We start from the raw sequence: 17822 nt of genomic DNA, 5'->3' as shown, positions 1-17822 counted from the left end.
TCACCCATTTAGCCCATTCCCCCCCACGCCATCCACTTTCCCTCCAGCAACCCTCCATTTGCTTTCTGTATTTAAGGGTCTCTTGGGGCACCTGAATGCCTCAGTCTGTTAAGTGTCTGACCTCAGTTCAGGTTATGATCTCACAATTCGTGTGTTTGAGCCACACATTGGGCTCTCTCTGCTCTCAGCATAGAGCCTGCTTCAGATCCTCTGTCCCCCTCTCTCTCTGCCCCTCCCCCACTTGGGCTCTCTCTCTGCCTCTCTCAAAATAAATAAATAAACTTTAAAAAAAATGAGCCTCTTATGGTTTGCCTTCCTTTCCATTTTTATCTTATTTTTCCTTCCCTTCCCTTATGTTTATCTACTGTGTTTCTTAAATTCCACACAAGTGAAATCCTATGATATCTGTCTTTCTCTGACTTATTTCACTAAGCATAATACACTCCAGCTCCATCCACATTGTTGCAAATGGAAATATTTCATTCTTTTTGATCACTGAGTAATAGTCTGGTGTGTGTGTGTGTGTGTGTGTGTGTCTTTTTTATCCATTCATCAGTTGATGGACATATGGGCTCTTTCCGTAAGTTGGCTACTGTTGATAGCACTGCTATAAACATTAGGGTGCATGTTCCCCCCCCTCCTTAAAATAAGCATTTTTTGTACCCTTTGGATAAATACCCACTAGTAGTACAACTGCTGAGTTATAGGGCAGTTCTATTTTTAATTTTTTGAGGAATCTCCATACTGTTTTCCAGAGTGGCTACACCAGTTTGCATTCCCACAAGCAGTGCAAAAGGATTCCCCTTTCTCCATATCCTCGCCAACATCTATTGGTTCCTGAGTTATTCATTTTAGCCATTCTGACAGGTGGCAGGTAGCACCTCATTGTAGTTTTTATTTGTATTTCTCTGATGATGGGTAATGTTGAGCATCTTTGCATGTGTCCATTAGCCATCTGGATGTCTTCTTTGGAAAAGTGTCTATTCATGTCTTCTGCCCACTTATTCATTGGGTTATTTATTTTTTGTTTGTTTGGTTTGTAAAGTTCTATATAGATTTTGGATACTAACCCTTTACCCAATATGTCATTTGCAAATATCTTCTCCCATTCCATCAGTTGTCCTTTAGTTTTGTTAATTGTTTCCTTTGCTGTGCAGACGCTTTTTATCTTGCTGAGGTCCCAATAGTTCATTTTTGTTTGTATTTCTCTTGCCTCCAGAGATGTTGAGTAAGAAGTTGCTGTGGCCGAGGGCAAAGTAGTTGCTGCCCGTTTCTCCTCTAAGATTTTGATGGCTTCCTGTCTCATATTCAGGTCTTTCATCCATTTTGAATTCATTTTTGTGTATGGTGTATGAAAGTGGTCCAGTTTCATTCTTCTGCATGTACCTGTCCAGTTTTCCCAACACCATTTGCTGAAGAGACTTTTTCCCATTGGATACTCTTTCCTACTTTGTCTAAGTTTAGTTGCACATACATCTTTGGGTCCATTTCTGGGTTCTTTACTCTGTTCCATTGATCCATGTGTCTGTTTTTGTGCCAGCACCTATGTCTTGTTATTACAGCTTTGTAATACAGCTTGAAGTACAGAATCGTGATACCTCCAGCTTTGGTTTCTTTTTCAGGATTGCTTTGGCTATTTGGGTTTTTTTTTCTGGTTCCATACAAATTTTAGGATTGTTTGTTCTAGCTCTGTGAAGAATGTTTTTGTTATTCTGATAGGGATTGCACCGAATGTGTAGATTGCTTTGGGTGGTATCAACACATAAATAATATTTGTTCTTCCAATCCATGATCATGGCTGTTTCTCCATTTCTTTGTGTCTTATTCATTTTTTTTCATAAGCTTTCTATAGTTTTCAGTGTATTGATTTTTTACCTCTTTGGTTAGGTTTGTCCCTAGGTATCTTATAGGCTTTGCTGCAATTGTAAGCGGAATAAATTCCTTGATTTCTCTTTCTGCTGCTTCATTATTAGTGTATAGAAATGCAACTGATTTCTATACGTTGAATTGATATCCTGCAACTTTGCTGAATTCATGTATATCAGTTCTAACAGGTTTTTTGGTGGAGTTTTTTGGGTTTTCCACACATTCATGTCATCTGTGAAGAGTGAAAGTTTGACTTCTTACATGACAGGGATGTCCACTCTCACCACTGTCGTTCAACATAGTACTAGAAGTCCTAGCCTCAGCAATCAGACAAAAAAAGAAATAAAAGGCATACAAATTGGCAACGAAGAATTTAAATTATAAAATAGATTTTATTTAAAACTCATTTACCTCCAAACTATTCAAGGCCTAACATCCAAATTAAATAGGTTGAACTTGAGATTATTTGCTCTGTATCCACAGGTGTTGAGAGAGATATCCTCTCAGACTTTACACACCTACCAAGGCAACAATGCCAGGAAAACCATTAATCAAGATTTGATAGTGCCTATCTGCAATCAGAAGAAGAAAACAAACACCACCTTGGATTATAAATGCAGGTGAAACACACCCAAAGGACCAAGTCAGTCACAATGTTGGTGCTCTTACTTCTTGTGACTGTGGCCCTAGCATCTGCTCACCATTCTGGTGAGCACTTTGAAGGGTAAGTAAGCAACTCCTTATATGAGCAAGTCCTCTTCCTTGCTATCCCCCAAATTTGAATGCATTACCAAATTTTACATTTTCTCTTCTTCTTCTGCTACCTCGCCATTCAGTGAGAAGGTGTTCCGTGTCAATGTTGAAGATGAAAATCACATCAGCTTACTCCATGAGTTGGCCAGCACCACCCAGGTAAATAATGATCCAATACTATAGGTTTGCTTCACAATTACTTTAAAATCTTAGAGTGCACTGTGATTCCATCAAAGGAAGAATGACTGAAATATTAACTATAGCAAGAAATAAACTGAAAAACATTTAATGCCACAATACCTTTTTTTTTCCCCTGCCTAAATTAGATTGCCATAGCCCTGTAGTATTATAAATCCATGGTAACTTTTGAAGGAGTTGACAGGACATGACAACTGGATGAGTTGGAACAGTCGCAAAGGTCACAGAACATCTAATGTACAGTCACTTCCCTTCTAAGGCAAAAGTGAAAAATGATCAACTTGGATATTACTGAAAAACTGGGCTTCTGTCCAACTTGAAATTCATTTCCACATCCCATGTATCATCTGTTCCCTTTGATTTTCTTTCATTCCAAATCAAACAGCTTGAGTTTTCATGACCTTGCTTCAGGTCCTCTTAATGATATGACATGAAGGAGTTGGGGGCAAAGAAGGTAAAAAGCCATGAATGATTTCCATACTTTTCTTTTACTTTCAAGAAACCAAAATCTCTATACTACTTAAAGTAAATCCACTGAATATGGGATGAGAACTGATATTTTTAATTATATATGTAGTGTAGCAGGAAGCTATTGTTGACCACAAATAGCTCACTTGGGCCAAAGTTGTTTCTTCATGAAATATAAACCAAAATAATTTGCTAGACCCCTAAATACCTATCTATCTATCTATCTTTTTATAGGGTTTTTTTTTTCTTTTGGCTTTTAAGTTATGGACCAAAAAAAAAAAAAAAAAGAAGAAGAAGAAGAAGAAGGTACAGTGTCATAATCTGAAATAGATTCAAAAGTTTAATATTGAAAGAAAATAAGTAGTCATGTATTCCGGCCTTCCACTCAAACTGGAATTTCCTCCATAGAAATACCATCTCTGATTGCTAGCCTTAATAAAAACTGTTTGAGAACTTTTAAGGATGGAAGGAATGCTGCTTTTCAGAGTAGCCCATTTGCCTCACAAGTCAACTGTTACATGAAGCTGAAAGCTACCTTCTCTAACTTTGGCCCATTGGACTTAGTTGAGCCAAATATTGTCTTACATCTAAGATTTACCTTTTCCAGGCCTTCTATCATTTCTCTTAGCACTCGTTTACACTGATCATTCCTGGTCACCTTTGGATATAGCTCAATCTGTCTGTATTTCTTTTTTAAAATGTAGCTTTCAGAATTGGCACTAGACTTCTAGGTATGCTCTGATTAATACAGTATTAGATACATTAGATTAATACAGTACTAGATAATAGGACAATTGCCTGTCTTCATCTGTAAAACAGACATTTGTTAATGGGGCCTGAGATTCTTTTAAACATCTTGAACAGTTAAAGAATACTCTTAGTTTATAATAAGCCTATGGCCAATAGAAACCAGTAGATTATTCTTTTTTCACATGAATCATTCTTAGACAAGGTATTATTTCTTCTTGCCTAATTTATTTTTTACCTAAATGCAGGATTTCAGATTTACTGTGTTAAAATTCATCTTTATAGTTTATTTTCAGCATGATGATATCATTTAAAAAACTAATTCAGTCATCCATGGAAATAATTCTTCCCCCTAGCTTTGCATCACCAGCAAGTTTGACAAGCACTCCTTCCCAACTTTTATCTTTGTCATTAATAAAGATAAATATTAAGTCAATCAGGGGTCAGCACAGAATTAGAGGCCTCCTTCATGGTTCATTCATTCAATACATATTTATCAAGAGCTTCCAATATGTTAAGTATTGAAAGTGATTCATTAACCAACTATCCTCAGATGTTTGCTCAATTACCCACATTACTGGGGTGTCAGCTCCAGCTAACACTGTGCTTTCCAGCTTGTAAAGAAAAATATAAATGCAGAGACTTTACAAATGCTTTGCTAAGATCTAGATTCAGCATTATATCAGGCTAGTGGTCTCTTTCAATAAGAAGATGAAGTTAATTAGGCCTGACTTACTCTTGCTTTAAACTATGCTGGCTCCCAGGGATCACAGCTTCCTTTTCTGAGCATTCACAATCCATCTGCTTCCAGTTTACTCCACAGCTTTGCCAGAATCCATGCTAAACCCCACGAGCTCCTGCTTCTGGAATTCACCTGTTTTCCTCCTTATGAAATCCAAGATTTACCCCCTCCACTCCTCAGTGATTCCTTCAAGCTCTGATTCCTCCAAGATTGCTGGAGAAGTTCTGCAATCACATGTGCTTTATTATTTTAGTTACCTAAAATTCAGCATTTTACAATAGTCAAGAGCAGAGAATCTGGACTCAGACTCCTAGATTCAATTCCTGGTTCTACCACTTGCTAGCTGGACTTTAGACATCTCTCTGGATCTCAACTTTCTCATTTGCCAAATGAGATGAATAACAGTATTTACCTTATAGGATTGTTATGAGATTTAAAAGACTTGATATCAGTGAAGCACTTGGAACATAGTGATAACTATTTAAGAATTTGTTATTATTATCATCACTACAACTGGAATATAAATGCAATTTACATGGCCAGTATAATCCCCTGTCTCCTCATCTATCTTGGGCCTCTATGTTCTCTTTCCAAAGAAGGCATTTCTACTAAAAATCGTAACATGTGAAAAATTCTTTACTTATGGCAATTTCATCTCTCAGTGGAAGCAGAAGAAACAAGAAATGGTATACCCCCTCGGAAAAGTCAAAAGCCAAACAACAGTTAAACGGGAAAACTTTCTTTTCTTCCTGCTGCAAGCATCATGCTTTGTCTCTAAGCAATGGGACTGCCCATTTCTTCTTTATTCATTTTGTTTCCCACATGAATGAAAAGGAGATATTTTTTTCTCCTTAGCAATCTGCAAGTGCAGCATATTCTGTACTATAGCCTTCCTGATAAGATCATTACAAGGGCATCTAGTCTTTGTATTCATCCTTGGCTATGTGTCCTTCCTCCCAGCTTTTAAACATATCTTCTCACAAGTTGAATACACTAGAGAGATCTGTGATGACATAGGACTCTAGCAGCCTCCCCTTTTCATCTGTAATTATATACTAAGGGGTTTATTTTATCTCCTTGTAATCAGAATTGCACTTTTTCCTTTATTGCAGGCACTAACCATAAAACCTATCCTCTTTGCTCTGTGCTTTCTTGAACTCTGTTTCTCTATGATGAGGTCCATGTTCGTCTATATGCCCAGAGTAACATGGTTACAGTCTTCCAGTGTTCTCATCACTCCCACTATACTACTAAGTTGCTCCCTACTGTCTGGAACTATGCCTGGATTAGAAGTCAACCCTCCAAACAGGAAAGGAAAATTCCATCAAGATAAAATAGTCTATCAGATGTTCAACTTATAGTCAAATGCAACGTGAAGAAACAAACTGTGTAAATTTGTAAAGAACCAAAGATCTCCAACACCACTACTTATTCTTTTAAAAGCCTAAAAGAATTTACAGTGGACATACTTAATCTTGCTTTTGTGTTGGTTCTATAATATATTTTAAGAAAGACTCTTCAGTTATTAGCCAGCTGGCTGATTAAGTTAACATTCCCACTGTGCTATCATTTAAAGATATTCCTTTATCCTCCAACAAATGCTCTTTACAGTTTTTTTTAACTCAGCTTCCTGGATTTATAATTTTATAACCTCAGTTTTACAATTTCTTAACATATAATTCAATTCCCCATATCTCACATCATATATTTTACTCTATTTCCATATTTCAGACTTAGAGCTCGCTCACATGGTCTTGGTGATTACTGAAATGTATATTTATCTCCTTGTGAGAATATTTTGAGTTTATTAATTTTATCCATACTTGATACATTGGTAAACATCTATGAGGCTATAGAGTTCTTCTTGATTTTTGGTTCCATTTCTCCTAAGAAGCACTAGCAACTAACTCCAGTATAGTAAGTCTGCATCACAGCTGAAGAACTTCATAGCGTTGGATGCTGGTATATTTGCTGACAAATTTTCCCCATGTCAGACTGAAATTTATAGTGCCTCAGGTTAGGTCTTCAAGTTTTCTGTAAAAACACATTCATGAGATTTCTCTACCCCCATTTTAAAGAATCTATCATTCTCACTGCAGAATCTTAAAAGTCTCTATCTCTCTCAGTCTCGATAGACAGACAGACAGATAGATATAGAGATATAAATACAGACATATAGATACAGATATGTGTGTAGATAGGCAGATAGAGAGAGATCTCCCAATATTTCCGAGAGCCAAGACCAATGAGTAAGAAGTAAGAGATTAGGAAAGGCAGCTTTCAACTTAATATCACAAAGAAAACCCACTCATAAAGCAATTAGGCTATTCTGAATTGGCACTGAATGTATTGAAGATTGTATCAGAACCATCACCAAGATATCATACAGGTACATGCTGCTCTAAGTGAAAAGCTAGTGTCTTAATATAGGTTCCTCAAAGTAGAATCTTAGACAAAGATTTGGGGGCCAAGATTTTGTTTGGGAAGTACAAGGAACACTGGTAAAGAAGTAAGGAGTGATGCAGAGAATGGAAGGCAGACAACAAAGGGGATACTATTAAGACAACTACCATAGACGATGATTAGAGTTTACTCCTACAGAGAAACTCCAAGAAAGGGTAAAATCGCCCACCTCAGAATTATCCCACCTAAGAAATGAGAGAATTGGAATATTTACACATCCACTTCCCAGGCTCACTGGTTGAGTGCTTCTCTGTAAAGAGTTATTTCTTTGCCACCTCCTGGCTGCTGCAAGCTGTTAGCTTGGCTTTTTCCAGTTCCAGAGGAAAGAGCCTTCACAGAGATGAAGCTCGGGGATGTAAGGGGTCCCCTGAGTACACTAAAAGGTCCCAGCATTATGTGTGGGTGGGGCACTGTCAAGTTCCCTACTGATGTCTGGAAGACTTTGTGTGCTTTACCAATTCAAAACCTCTGTATCTATAATAAAGATACACATCCCTCTCCCATCCCACCTTGGAAGGACAGGCATTCTTAGGAACACAAATTCAGAGTTAACTTTTAAAAATATGCTTTCTCCTATAATGTGCTTGTCTTCATTGCCCTTCTCTTTACCATGTTGGCTAACTAGAATTCATCACCAGACCCTTGTTTTCTCTGTTCTTATCATGGCATGCCTTTATACCTCCTCCCACTATCTTTTAACTTTCATCTTTATTTTCTCATCTATGACTCACTAGATCACATTCTGTAGCTAATCCTTATCAAATCATCAGTACTGTCTCCTTTCAACACCTTACTGACAATCACACTTTTCTTCTGGAATCCCTTCTGATATTGTCCTAACGTCTCTGCCTCCTACTGCCCTGACACTCCCTGTGGTCCTGACTCATGACTCAGCACCCACTAGATATCTACAATGGTCTCAAGATTACCAGGACAGGATATAGGTTATTGGATTCTCCATAGGCAAGTGTACCTGAAACTGAGTCATGTTAATATCTTACCTAATTAGTTTCAATTGAACAACCTCTAAGTCTTGCCCAAACTCCCTTCTAAGTTTCCAAACAGTGATCCTAAATATCACCTGCCTCAGGCTGGAGACTAGCTCATAAACATATAAACAGGGACTGGGTGAGACGCAGGGGCAGAGAAAGACCCACTGTCAGGATCACCTCAAGCTTCAAGGTCTTTTCTCAACTCAAGGAGGAAACAGGAAAACAGACACCTGAGAGAGGCAACACATCCTTAGTTAATGTTTTTCCATGGGGGAAAAAAAAGGAGACTTGAAACCATACATCCAAAAGAGAAAACATTAGAATTCTCAAATATGTCATCCTGTTATTTTTGTGCATAAATGTCTCTAAAACCTTCCCGGTAAAGACAGAAGCTATGTTTGATTCGCTCACTAATGTATTCCTAGTTTCAGGCACAGAGCCTAGCACATAATAGGTCCCTAGTAACAGCAGATGAATAATTGAATGAATGAAAATGTCTGGATCTTTGAGAGCACTTTGTTTCTGGCCATGATGCCAAGATGACCACTGTGGAAAGAGGCATTTTTCCTCTCTGATATATCCTCCACAGGTCAGAGATGTAGATCTTGGTTCTACACATTACAGTGGCAAGAACAGTGCTGAGTTCCAAGTACAAATGAACAAAATACATCAATTCAAAAGTAAAAATGAAAGCTCAATCTCTTTCTATTAAATTTTGTGGTTCTAGTTAATTCATCATCATTCATTCCAGCACATTTATCCATTACCACAAACACCACTATCTCAATAAGAAACTGCTCCAGAAAATCAATAAATAGAAAAGAACCATTATAGAAAACATTGCAACTAACTAGCATTATGGGAAACAATTACATGTTCTTCATGTTTGATGATAATCAGTTAAGGCCATGTATGTATGTGTAAACATTGTTATTAACATCTAACTTTTGGTTCCAACTTGTTCACTCAAAGGAAATGTTTTTAAGAGATTTCATGGATGATTTGAATTTAAAAATAACTCACTGGAGTAGAGTACTAGCGTGCTTGATGATAATTCACCCATTGAATTATAGGTGTCAAATACAATATATCTTACTCTTTATTCAGATTGACTTCTGGAAACCAGATTCTGTCACACAGATTAAACCTCACAGTACAGTTGACTTCCGTGTTAAAGCAGAAGATATTTTCACTGTGGAAGATTTTCTGAAGCAACATGAACTACAATATGAGTAAGTTTATGTTTTATAACTATTAAAATTCTCTCCCACGTATGTTCTCATCTTAGCCTCTGAATAACCCTGGGAAGGCAAAACTAAGACCAAGAACAGGCTTCCCTAGGGCTCCAAAAAATAGATCATGGCAAAACTGGCCCTACATTCCAAATCTTAAGACTTTAAGCCCAGTAGATTTTTTTTAGTTACTGTTCTAATAAAAATGGCTTTCACTTTTGAACTCCAATTCAGCAAGACACCTGACCTGCTACTGGTTTACAAATGATACACAGACTACAGGTCAAATCATGAACACTCTATTATCAATCAGCTAGACAGTTTTAGACCTAAATTACATCAAGCCTTCTTTCCAAGTGAGAAGTCCTTATGAATTAGGACTCTCATGCTCCTGACTTCTTGTGTACGCACACTGGACTCAATAAATATTTATTTCAACTTAACCAATTATTCCTATTTTATTATCATTTTAAATTTCTTCACCATGAAAAGTGTACTTCTTAATCCCCATCCTCTTTCTTCCCCATTCCCCCACCCATATCCCCTCTGGTAACCATCGGTTTTTTTCTCTTTAAGAGTCTGTTTCTTGGGTCACCTGGGTGGCTCATTTGGATAAGCAACTGACTTCGGCTCAGGCCATGATCTCATGGTCCATGGGTTCAAGCCCCACATCAGGCTCTGCGCTGACAGCTCAGAGCCTGGAGCCTGCTTTGGGTTCTGTGTCTTCCTGTCTCTCTGCCCTTTCCTTGCTCGTGCTCTGTCTCTGTCTCTCAAAAATAAATAAACATTAAAAATTTTTTAAAAAAAGAATCTGTTTCTTGGTTTGTCTCTCTTTTCTTTGCTCACTTGTTTTGTTTCTTAAATTCCAGATATGAGTGAGATCATATAGTATTTGTCTTTTTCTGACTGACTTATTTCACTTAGCATTATACTCTCTAGCTCTGTCCATGTTGTTGCAAGTGGCAAGATTTCATTCTTTTTTATGACTGAACAATATTCCATTGTATACATACACCATACCTTCTTTATCCATTATATCGAAGTGTATGGACACTTAGGCTGCTTCCATAATTTGGATATTGTAAATAATGCTGCAATTGAAAAAAAAAAAAGAGGTGCATGTATCCATTTGAATTAGTGTTTTTGTGTTTGAAGGGTAAAGAACCAGTAGTGTGATTCCTGGATCATAGGGTAGTTCTATTTTTAACTCTTTGAGAAAACTCTATACTGTTTTCCACAATGGCTGCACCAATTTGCATTCCCACCAACAATGCAAAGGGTTCCTTTTTCTCCACATACTCTGTGAGCACTTGCTTCTTGTGGTTTTTTTTTTTTTTATTTTAGCCATTCTGACAGGTGTGAGGTGATATCTCATTGTAGTTTTGATGTGCACTTCCCTGATATGGGTGCCTTTGAGCATCTTTTCATGTGTCTGTTGTCCATCTGGATGTCTTCTTTGGAGAACTGTCTCTTCATGTCTTCTGCCCATCTTTTAATTGCATTATTCATTTCAGGGTATTGATTTGTACCAGTCCTTTATATACTTTAGATAATAACCCTTTATCGAATATGTCATTTACAAGTATCTTCTCCCACTCCGTATGTTGTATTTTACTTTTGTTGATTATTTCCCTCATTGTGCAGAAAGAATTTTGATATAGTCCCAATAGTTTATTTTTGCTTTTATCTCCCTTGCCTCAGGAGACATCTAGAAAAATGCTGCTATGGCCGGTATCAGAGAGATTACGAAGCCCATACTCACTTTAAGGATTTTTATGGATTCAGGTCTCACATTACATCTTTAATCCATTTTGAGTTCATTTTTGTGTATGGTGAAAGAAAGTGGTCCAGTTTCATTCTTTTGCATGCAGCTCGCCAGTTTCCCAAACATTATTTGTTGAAGACACTGTCTTTTTCCCATTGTGTATTCATTCCTCTTTTGTCAGAGATTAATTGGCCATGTAATTGTGGGTTTATTTCTAGGTTTTCTGTTCTAAACCATTAAGCTATGTGTCTATTTTTATGCCAGTGCCATAGTGTTTTAATTACTACTGCTTTGTAATATATCTTAAAATCTGGAATTGTGATATCTCCAGTTTTTTGGTTTTTTTTTTTTTCTTCCTCATGCTCCTTTAAGATTAAGGACCAGACTAGGGTCAGACTGAATGGTTCTTCTGTGCAACCTCAAGGCCCCACCACTATCTCTAATGGTAGAAGTCGTGAAGATAAGGACTAAAAGAAAGAAAAGTGATTCCTCAAAGGCCTAATACAGAGTTGGCTAAGCTGATGACCCTATGTCCTGTCTCCAAATACCACACTGGTCCATCTAAGCCTCTCCAGATGAGAATGTCTTCCTAAGTAGAAGCAGTTGTCCACTGTCGATACAACAAATAGATAGTAAATGCCTATATATACCAAGCCCAAAAAAGGACAGATATGGCCCTCCTCCCTTCAGAGGAAAACAGACTTTAAACAAAGAATTGCAAAATTGTGTAACAGCTGTCAAGAAGAGCAAAGAGCTGGATATATAGGGGGGAAATGACCAACTCTAGGGTCAGAGAAGGCCACTGGAGGAAATGAGGCTTCAGCTGAGAACTTAAAGATGAGCCAGCATTAGCCAAAGAAAAGAAAAAATCATACTCTAGGCAGAGAACAGATTATATAACCTGTATGTAACCTTATAACTGGGAGAGACTATGCTGACCCGAAGGCATTTGCACTAGAGGGAAGAAAGAAATGAGGACTTTTATCCCAAACAGTTATTCCTCCAGGGAGTGGGTCAGTGAGAAGCAAACAGGCAGTTTGTCAAGCTCCAGTCCTGAACATTCAAATGTTTATCCAAGAGCAGCCTACCACAAGCTCAAGTCCTCATTATATTTTGGGTAAATATACCTTAAAGAATTTCATAAAAAATATTCTCTTGTTTTGACATTTTAAAAATATAGAATAGTATTTATGCTAGTGAAGACGTAAGAATTGTTACCTATGAGGTCTGTACGTCGTCAGAAGTGGTGCAGCCTAACACAACAAGTAAGTGTTCCATAAAACACAGACCAGATCCAAATCCTGGGTCTGAACCTTCCTGGTTGTGACCTTAGATAATGTGCTTCATGTTTGTGAATTTCAGTTTCCTAATCCATAATGTGAAGATACTATGCCTCTCTCAAAAATCTGTGAAGATGAACAAAACAATACACAAATAAGTTGCAACTGATACTACTATTGCTGTGACCGCTGCTATGGTTTACTATTGTACAAAGAGGGAGATGATACATTGTTTAAAGGTCAACAGAAACTGTTTTGCTTAACCCCATTATCATGGCTCATATAGCTTAGCTATCTGCTTCTGCCTGAGGAAAGTGTCAAAATGTGACCTTAAGAATTGACTCTTCAAAAAAAAAAAAAACATATAACACAGTTAAGTTTCAAAATTTGATTAAGATTCATGTCTGTGACTTTTTGCTCTTCTTATTACACTAGGAAGAACGTCAAAAATCCTAACCTTTAGTAGTCCTCAGTAATATTTTTTAAGTGACAGATTCTTTATAATTCCTTAAGAAAAACAAAGGAATATCAGAGACCATAAGCTAACCCTAGCTACCTGAATCATGTCCTAATTCTACCTATATCCCAAAGCAGTAAAATGGCTTCTAATCGCATTCCTTTTATCAGATAGAAAGTTCAATCCTTTTTTAGTGGGTAAACTTTTTGGGAACTGGATGTAAATGTTGTCTCATCTAGAACATAGGATATTCCCAAGAGCTAAGCTCTTGTTAATTTTTGTTTCTGTTTGCTGCTTAGCACATTTGTAGCATATAATTGTCTAAATATTAAATAATAATAAGTCCCTAGAAATCCTGGAGAAGCACACCAGCAATATCCTTGCTGGGGCTGCAAGCAGTCCCTGTGCATCCCATTATTACCTCATATGGTAACTAATTTGTGTTTAGACAGTTTCCTGTCGGCAAGAATTTGTAGCTGTGTTTACATGCGACAGGAACCGGCTACTGCACAACTTCCAATAAAAAGCTTTGCAGATTTTTCCCATGGTTCCAAACCTTCTTCACCAAGACTTGTATCACTTTGGCAGCTTTAATCAGTTTCTGAGTTGCCATGGGAAAAAATTCACAATGTGTACACCAAGAAAAATCACTATTTTTATGCCTATGCTGTACACTTAGGTACAGAAAAACCAGGAATTAGATGGTGCAAATCTCCAACTTTTCGTCCTGAAGCCAGGCTGACAGACCTTTTGGTGGGCAGCCCTTCACAGAATACCTTCCTACAAACTGCAGGATGGTTGTCTTTCCCCTATCCAACCTAGGAAGAAACTGATTGTTACTAACTACCTATACTGCTTTTTTTCTGCGTATTTCAGATTAAGACAGGAACGTCCTTGGATAGCAATGGGTACTTAACAGTGTTCTTCAAGAGCAATGGGCATGTAGTATGGGAACTAACCAAATACTCCTTTTTCAAGAATCTATAAGGGGAAAAAAGTTAGTCGTGTCTCTCCTTCTCAGACATTCCGTTCCTTGTTTTGTTGGGAGTCCCTGTAATCTAATTTGCTTGCATGTTAGTATAGAAGTTGGGTGGCACTATAAAAGGAACATAGAAAAGTATAAAATAGTGTACGTGCCCCTGTATTTTGGAGCTGTAATGTAGTCCCTATTACATTAAGAGGCATTATTTTAATCTCCTAGAATAGAAGCTCATTATTTGGTAATAATATTTGTAATACAGCTAAAGTAGTGCTTTGTCCTAAATCTAATAAAATCAAATAATCACAAGGCTGGATAGGATCATTTCAGGTCAATCCCTTGCCTTCAGGCAAAAGTCAGCACCACATTAACCTCATTCTGATGCTCTTTTGCAACTTACTAGAGGGTACTTTTACTCTTGGGTGTCATCTTAAATTTAACAGTTTTTTAATGCTCCTTTGTCCTTAATATTGATGAAAACGTTTAACAGTTAACATAGTAATAACTCTACCAGGATGTCTCATCTAACTACCAAACAAAACACTAATCCATACATAGTCACTAAGTCTTCTAAATAATGTGAATTTTGGGATTAGGTACAGAGAAAGGATAGCCATAGCAGGGGAAGGTCTCTTGTCCCTCTATTCAGAGCTAGTTGCTGACAGACCAGAGCTGGCCACAGTTAAGGTCTTAGACACAATTGTCTATTGAAGGTCTTGAGGCTGTGGAATGCCTGGGAGCATTTCAGTGATGATTTCTTTTCTCTGGGCACCCACTAACAAGCCATGTGACCTAGATGATATTGTACTCGCTCACTGACGATGAAAAATCTTGTCACAGTGAAAGTAGATGCCATTTACGGTTTCCTCGTGGAGTTTTAGCTTTGCCATTCAGTCAGAGAAGTTCATCTTTGTTACACAGGATGTGTTCCTTTAAATGGATGATCTTAGAATGGAATATAGATGTTTTCTTAAAGGTTTTGGCCAATTTTATTTTTTGTTTTCAAGTTTTTGTTTTGCTTGCTTTGCTCTGGTTTTGTTTTTGGTTTTTATAAATATTATATTTGAAAATCACTTTCCTAAACTATCTATTTTAAGTGTTTTCCTGGAGTTATGAAGGTGGTAACTGGCACTTTTAGCTTAATTTTTTTTTTTCATAAACCTTGAAAGACATCTATGACCAAGGCCTATGAGTCCAGTCACTGCATTTTACAACTGAAAAGGACATTAATACCGGCTAATCAAATGCCCCCTTCTCAAAATTATGAAATTAAGGCCCAGATATTAAATAATTTTTCTGAAGTCAACTTACAAGTTAGTCAAAACTATGACCCCTGACCTTTTGATTCCTAATTCTGGATTCTTGCTACTTCTGCCCTATCCCTTAACAATCCAATTTGGGTGTTGAATATAATTATAGAACATACTATAAACATTATTAACTGTAGCAGGCAGAATGATGGCCCCCCACCCCAAAAATGTCTACATCTTAATCCCCAGAAGACCTGAATATGTCACATTACATGGCAAAGAGGAGTTAGAGTTGTAGATGGCGTTAAAGTTGCTAAACAGCTAAACTTAAAATAGGTAGATTATCCTAGATTGTCCAGATAGGCCCAACATGATCACAAGGTCCTTACAAGCGTTAAAGGGAGGCAGAAGAGGAGGTCAGAGTGATGTTACATGCAGAGGACTTGAGCTGCTGTTGCTGGCTTCAAAGTTCAAAGACAAGGGCAAACAGCCAAGGAATGTGGGCAGCCTCTAGGAGCTGGAAGGGGCAAGGAATCAGATTCTCCCATACAACTTCTAGAAAGAAGCACCTTGATTTGTTGACACCTTGATTTTAGCCCATTGAGACCGGTGTTGGACTTCTAACTTACAGCACTATAAAATAATAAATTCATGTTGTTTTATACCATACTACATTTGTGGTAATTTACAGCAGCCGTAAAAATGAGTATACTAACAAAGTACTGAGGGCTGCTCAAAGAGAAACTTTCTTTCTGCAAGCTAAATTTTTAAGTCTGCTCCTTTTCCCTTTTCTTTTCAATACCACCTTAAGACAGTTAAGACCTTAAGATAGTATTTGCCTGGGGGCACCTGGGTGGCTCAGTCCTTAAGCATCTGACTTTGGTTCAGGTTTGTGAGTTTGAGCCTGGCTTGGGCTCTATGCTGACAGCTCAGAGCCTGGAGCCTGCTTAGGATTCTGTGTCTCTCTCTCTGCCCCTCCCCATTCTCTCTCTCTCTCTCTCTCTCTCTCTCTCTCTCTCTCTCTCTCAAAAATAAATATACAAATAAACATTTAAAAACATTTTAAATGACAGTATTTGCCTCTGGCTAGGGAGCAAGTATTATTTAGTATTAATCTATTGCATTTTCCATAAACAGACACAAGTTCGTTCCCAAGTTAACCAAACGAAGAAGAGACTAGGAGGGAGGTTCAGAGGATGTCCCTGACACACTTCATCAGAAAGCCCTTGGAGCAGCCACAGGAGAAGTAGACTTTTTGATATGTGGCTGCAATTCTCTGTATGTCAGATAAAAACATTTCAAGGCTTCACTGTGGATAATACAAGTTTCTGCAAACTAGCTTCTGTCCATAATATTCACAGTGCTGTGATCAAGGACATTAATGCTCATAAAATTTTGTCCTTTCAGAACATACTTTTTACATTCAACAGTAAGTAGCAAAGACAAATGAAGTCACACATAATCCACACCTTCCAGCCTGCCTTTTATAATAGGAACTTTCGCCTGAACAATCATTTATGGAAATAAGCAGGCCTCAAAGGTCTGTCACCAATTTTCATAATACTTTGCTACAGAGCCATTCTTTGATTACTTTAAACCAACCAAAAATAGGCAAGCAGAAACTAGTTCTTCAACCCCAGAATTTTTTGCCTAATAATAAATTTTTAGTTTATTAATATTTCTGAATTTCCACCCATCAAGACATTTTTCTCAAAACCTAGAGAAAGGCCCTCAAGTGACCAACTGTCTCAGTTTACCTGGGACTGACTGGCTCCTGGGACATGTGACTTTTAGTGCTAAAACCAGGGAAGTCCTGGGGAAGAAAGACCATAGATAGGGCTCAAGTGCATACTTTTGTGTGGCTGCCCAAGGCCCTGATCCAGAATGCCCCAGGTGCCAGGGGAAACCATTTTCTGAATTTAGAGTCCAAGGAAATGTAAATATCTCAAGTTTGGCCTGAGAAAAGAGCCTGCCTTACCTGCACTCTCCAACGATATGTTCACTCTTTGTGATGAGCAGCTCTGTTGAAGGGCATCAGGAATGATCAGAGGACACATGCGACTCCGTGGAGAATGTACTGCACCATTTACTAACACAGTGACTCTAAGTTTTTGCACATGTTCAATGGGAAATACTCGTATGTTCACAGGAGCCTCCCCTTTGGTTTATTGCAGGGTATTGATAAGCAACCTGAGATCTGTGTTAGAAGGCCAGTTTGACAGCCAGGTCCGTGCCACTGGACACAGTTATGAGAAGTACAACAAATGGGAAACGGTATGATGTGCACATGATTTAGACAGACATTGTTTTGGGAACTGAACTAAGAATGGCACATTAATCCACAAATGGTTGCATTGGTAGATAGAGGCTTGGACTCAACAAGTCGCCACTGAGAATCCAGGCCTCATCTCTCGCAGAGCCATCGGAACCACATTTGAAGGACGCACTATGTATCTCCTCAAGGTAATCATTTTTAACCATGACCTTGCCATGTCTGAGGGCTTTAAATCAACGAGTTCTAACACATTAACATCTGTTACACAGACATGCTCATCCCAGCATTGTTATAACTCTTTCCCTGTCTATATGCCCCAGGGAATCAAACAGATTCCCTAGCTTCTTTTATCATA

The 17822-nt window shown here is 37.9% G+C and overlaps 1 protein-coding gene across 1 annotated transcript in view; it reads left to right on the top strand.

The window, feature by feature from the left end:
* Nucleotides 1-2480: 2480 nt before the first annotated feature.
* Nucleotides 2481-17822, top strand: part of CPB1 (carboxypeptidase B1) — a 33455-nt gene continuing 18113 nt past the window's right edge. Inside the window, exons 1-5 of the mRNA XM_007086325.2 lie at nucleotides 2481-2590; nucleotides 2703-2778; nucleotides 9337-9461; nucleotides 17367-17466; nucleotides 17554-17655. Coding sequence (XP_007086387.1) covers nucleotides 2481-2590; nucleotides 2703-2778; nucleotides 9337-9461; nucleotides 17367-17466; nucleotides 17554-17655 — 513 coding nt within the window. The remainder of the gene's footprint in view (nucleotides 2591-2702; nucleotides 2779-9336; nucleotides 9462-17366; nucleotides 17467-17553; nucleotides 17656-17822) is intronic.

Source organism: Panthera tigris, chromosome C2 (assembly GCF_018350195.1).
Source record: "Panthera tigris isolate Pti1 chromosome C2, P.tigris_Pti1_mat1.1, whole genome shotgun sequence".
Classification (NCBI taxonomy): Eukaryota; Metazoa; Chordata; class Mammalia; order Carnivora; family Felidae; genus Panthera; species Panthera tigris.
This window is presented reverse-complemented; position numbering and strand designations above follow the sequence as displayed.